Source organism: Miscanthus floridulus, chromosome 16 (genome assembly GCF_019320115.1).
Source record: "Miscanthus floridulus cultivar M001 chromosome 16, ASM1932011v1, whole genome shotgun sequence".
Lineage (NCBI taxonomy): Eukaryota > Viridiplantae > Streptophyta > Magnoliopsida > Poales > Poaceae > Miscanthus > Miscanthus floridulus.
This window is the reverse complement of record NC_089595.1, coordinates 72,909,725-72,914,032: the sequence shown is the minus strand read 5'-3', so window position 1 is coordinate 72,914,032 and position 4,308 is coordinate 72,909,725. Positions and strand designations below refer to the sequence as shown.

The window sequence follows — 4,308 nt, the reverse complement described above, 5'->3', positions numbered from 1 at the left end:
ATAATCACCACCCCCTCTGTTTTTGATAATTTTTCCTTAGAATTTTCAGTTTGGTGAGCACTTGTCCTTTTTTTCTCTTTCAAATCTTCACATTTACGCAGCGTTCGCTTGGGCTCGTCTGGCCGATAAAGAATGCATTAAACTCACAGGACGGAGCAGGCAGTTGGACGATCCAATCAGACGAACGGAGATACTGTGTGTTTGCTCTCAGTTGCTCTGCACAGTTCATGTGATGAACATGTTAAGTAATGAATGCACCCCAGTAAGTAATGCACGAGAATCTATGCAAGAAAAGGATGAGACTGCGCAACTGAAGATCACACCTTGCGACCTTGATACATCAATGCCTGAAGCAACAAAGCATTGCACCTAATTTTTCCAAAACAACAGTGCCAACAAGTACATCATAATAGAACAGTTGCAAAATATCATATGCTTATATTTATCCAGGATTTGTCCAACACAAATAAAATGAAGCAGTCATATCTGGACACTGGACTAGCAGTCTAGAACACAAGTACTACATGGTCACTGCATGAGAACATCTCCACTATATGTACCTTCCCAAGGTGGAAATGCAAAAATAATTCTCTTTAACAAGTTAACATCCACTACAGCTACCACCATGCCTACATATATAAAAAACAATTCCACACTTGTGCTTCTTGTTGTATGCAGGCAGGAAAAATAATCAACAAAAGAATACTACAACAACGAACAATCTACTTCAACTAGTGGTCATTTTGAAGCTCCACTTGATTCAGTTTGAAGCAGCGAAATGATCACCAGTTGCTTAAATTGAATCTGAAGATCTACGGCTCTTTGTTGTTTCGATCTCAGAGCTACACTAGGAGATATCACAAGCAAGCCATTGCATTTGGTTATCACCCTAGAACCACAATCAGCCTGTTCCAAACGGCTGGCTTGGATCTCAATTCAAGGCTGTATCAGCCAATCATCAATACCAGGGAATATTTCTGGTACAACCCCAATTACCACGATGATACCTGGGGAATGAGATTTGTATCTCATGAGCTCGAGGTAAGGTGCCAGGTGATAGTTGATTAAGCCAACCTCAAGAACATTGTATGAATTTAACTCCCCTCAGTCTTAAATGAACTTTTCTACTTTGTCTCGGGTTCCTCCTTGACTTTCCTGGATTTTCTCTGCCGTGCATTGGATTTTTCCTTCATTCTCTTGAACATTTTCCACTTTTTCAAGGTTTTGCTCTTCCTTTTCTTGAATCTTCTCTTCTTTGTCGAGGTTTGGCTCCGTTGCCTCTAACAATTTGCTTGTTTTGCCTAATGTTTCCTTGGAACTTTCTTGAACCCCACTTGTATTATCTTGGATATTCTCTGCTTTCTCTTGGACTTTCCCTGGCTTCTCTTGCTCTTCAGCCACTTTGTGTTTGATCTTCACATCAAAACGAGAAATCCTTTCGGATTTTGGCAGTGCCTCAGATCCAACAACTCTTACCGTCTGGTTCCTCCTTAGGAGCAACACTGCATCCTTTTCAATAAGCTCACCAGTAGCGCGTACTGTTCTTGCTCTGCTAATGCCAAATCTTTGGCCGGCAACACCATCGATCCGAGCCATCAGGTCCAAGAGATTTCTCCTCTCCCGAGCCCCTGCCTCAGATAACACTATCCCGTTCTTCAGTGGCCGGGGTGACTTTTTGGCACCAACCAATGGCACCTGATCCTCCTCCAAGGCCCCTGCGTCTGCTTCCTCCTTTTCATCGTCGTCAAACGCCAATGCTGAAGTCGACTCCCTCTCCGATTCAGCCCTGTTGCTGGCAGCAGCTCGCTTCGAGATGGTCTTGTGAACATCAACAACCGCGCAGGGGTTCCCTACCACGGCAAGCCCATCGGCGAGCCCGTTCCACACCTTGGCCGACACTGCTTTGCTGAGAACCACGAGACGCTGGACGATGTCGGCCATGGACGGGCGGCGCTCCCTGCACGAGCGCACACAGCTAGCGGCCAGCGCGGCAAGGTCCTTGCGTGTGGCCGGGTCGCGTGGCGGCGCCACACGCGGGTCGAACAGCGAGGCCACCTTGCCTTTCCGCAGGAGCGGGACGGCCCACTCGACGACGGACGGCGGCGAGTGCTGGACGTCGATGGCCCTGCGTCCGCTGATGATCTCCAGCAGCAGGATCCCGAAGCTGAAGACGTCCGTCTTGGTGCTGAGGCTCTCGGGCGTGACGTAGGCCGGGTCGAGGTAGCCGAGCGTGCCCGCGGGCACCGGCTTGGTGGCAGCAGTAGCGCCGGCGCCGGCGGTGGCATTGGCCTTGGGCACGCGGAGGGCGAGGCCAAAGTCGCCGAGGCGTGCGTCGAGGTTGGCGTCGAGCAGGACGTTGGCGGACTTGACGTCGCGGTGGATGACGGGCGGGTCGGCGTCGTGGAGCGCGCGCAGCGCCCTGGCCGTCTGCAGCGCGAGGCGGAGGCGGCGCGGCCACCCGGGCGGGCGCGGGCTGGAGTGGAGCAGGTCGTAGAGCGTGCCGTTGGGCATGTACTCGACGACGAGGAGGCGCGCGACCGGAGCGTGGCCGGGGCTATTGGGGCCGGGGTCGGAGAAGCCGAGGAGGTTGACGAGGCACGGCCCGCGGACGGAGGAGAGGATGCGGATCTCGTTGTCCACCTCGGAGCGGCGCGGGGAGGGGCGCTTGACGGCGACGGCGCGGCCCGAGGGGAGCACGGCCTTGTAGACGGCCCCGTGGCTGCCCCGGCCCAGCAGCGCCGCATCCGCGAAGTGGGACGTGGCCGCCTCCAGCTCCGCGTAGTCGAAGCGCTCGATGGCCGCCGGCGCCGGCGGCAGCGCGGGCCTGGACGACCCCGAGCGGCGCGAGATTGGGAGTGGCGAGATGGCCGTGATGGAGCGGCACGTCGCCACGGACGAGTCCGCGCGGCAGGAGAGGTACCCCATTTGGCTCTGGCTCCCCCACTACGAGGAGTGCTTGCTTGGGTCGCGGCGCTGCGCCGCGGCTGGTGGGTTGGAGAAGGGAAGTGGGGGGAAGGGGAAGAGAGGAAGGGGATCCGAATCGGCAGAGCGCGGACCGCGGACGGACTGGGGATGTGCGTGTGCCTCTCGTCTCGGCTGCGTGTTTTTTTGGTGGTGTTTTCGTTTGGTGCGGGGCCCTGTCTGCCCCCTGCTGTTTCCGCGCGTGGGCGCGGGAGGGAGCGGGGCGGCCCGGCGCGCAGGCCCGTGGCAGGCAGAGGCAGTGAAATTTTGCGTGGATTCGAAGCGGGACGGCGACGGGAGGCGGGGATCAGCCCTATTTTTTTAAAGCCAAATCAGCTCTATAAATCAGAGAGCGAAACTGCTCCGCGAGAATTATAACCGATTTTTGCGACGGCTACTGGATAATGGTCGCGTCGTGCCGGTGGCGCTTTTTTGCAAGGTGTCGACGACGACTCGACGAAACGGGTCATGGTGGTGCGTGTTTCCCGGCCAAGTCCGCTCCCACGTAGCGCTCGGAACAGATGGGCATGAGGAAAAGTGAGGGACCGACACACCGCGAGGGACTGGAGACGATCAGACGACGCCGAGCGGACGGGCGGGCATCCGATCTTTGGTGTGTGCTGTGCTGTTTCTAGGGGTAGGGGTCCCTTGCTCCTTTTCGGATGCTGTTCCTTTCCGGCTTGCGTTGACCACTTGAGCGACCCCCCTACTAGCCTGTTGCATTCGTATCGCTACCGTATTCGTATATGCCTGCCTCGTGTACTTCAGAGCTGATGAAACGAGGCGGGACGATCATCATCATCTCGAGATGTGCAAATTGTAGTGGGCGCGGGACAGACACGTTGCCCCTGCTGCTGATATTTTTTACACCCAACATACCAGAGCCCTTCCGTGTCCACGAGAATGTCGATGCAGCAACGCATTTTTAAGACCGGGAGCGGGAGCCGAACGGATTAAGGTTCTGTTTGGCATGGCTTCACTCCAGAACTCCAGCAACTTCAGCAAAAAAATTCAGCCAAACATCCCAGCTTTAAAACTCCATAGAGCTGCCAATTCCATGGAGCTATAGTGCAAATTGGGGTAGAGTTTTGGAGCACCTCATTTGCTGCTCTAAAACTCTCTCTTCTGAACTTCCTCGTGGAGTTGATGGGTAATTACCCACCAATGCCACTAATTACAGAAAAAAACGGTTCGATTCTATTTTTCCGAGCCCCTGCGCCGTGACTCCCTCCCCGTCCGACTGGATTCGCGAAGGTCTTCGAGCATCTCCGTCACCCGCTCACCTAGCTCCGGCCCCCGTTCCCGCCCAACTCCGGCAGCCGTGCCCGCCCAGATCCGGCCGCCGTG

General features: G+C 55.2%; 1 protein-coding gene across 1 annotated transcript; it reads right to left on the bottom strand.

Annotated features, from left to right (window-relative positions):
* Nucleotides 1-418: 418 nt before the first annotated feature.
* LOC136513215 (serine/threonine-protein kinase-like protein At3g51990) lies at nucleotides 419-3,091 on the bottom strand. The gene has a single exon (XM_066507204.1). It carries the CDS (start codon nucleotides 2,923-2,925, stop codon nucleotides 1,111-1,113), a length of 1,815 nt encoding a protein of 604 aa, XP_066363301.1. The 5' UTR covers nucleotides 2,926-3,091; the 3' UTR covers nucleotides 419-1,110.
* Between the last annotated feature and the right edge of the window lie 1,217 nt (nucleotides 3,092-4,308).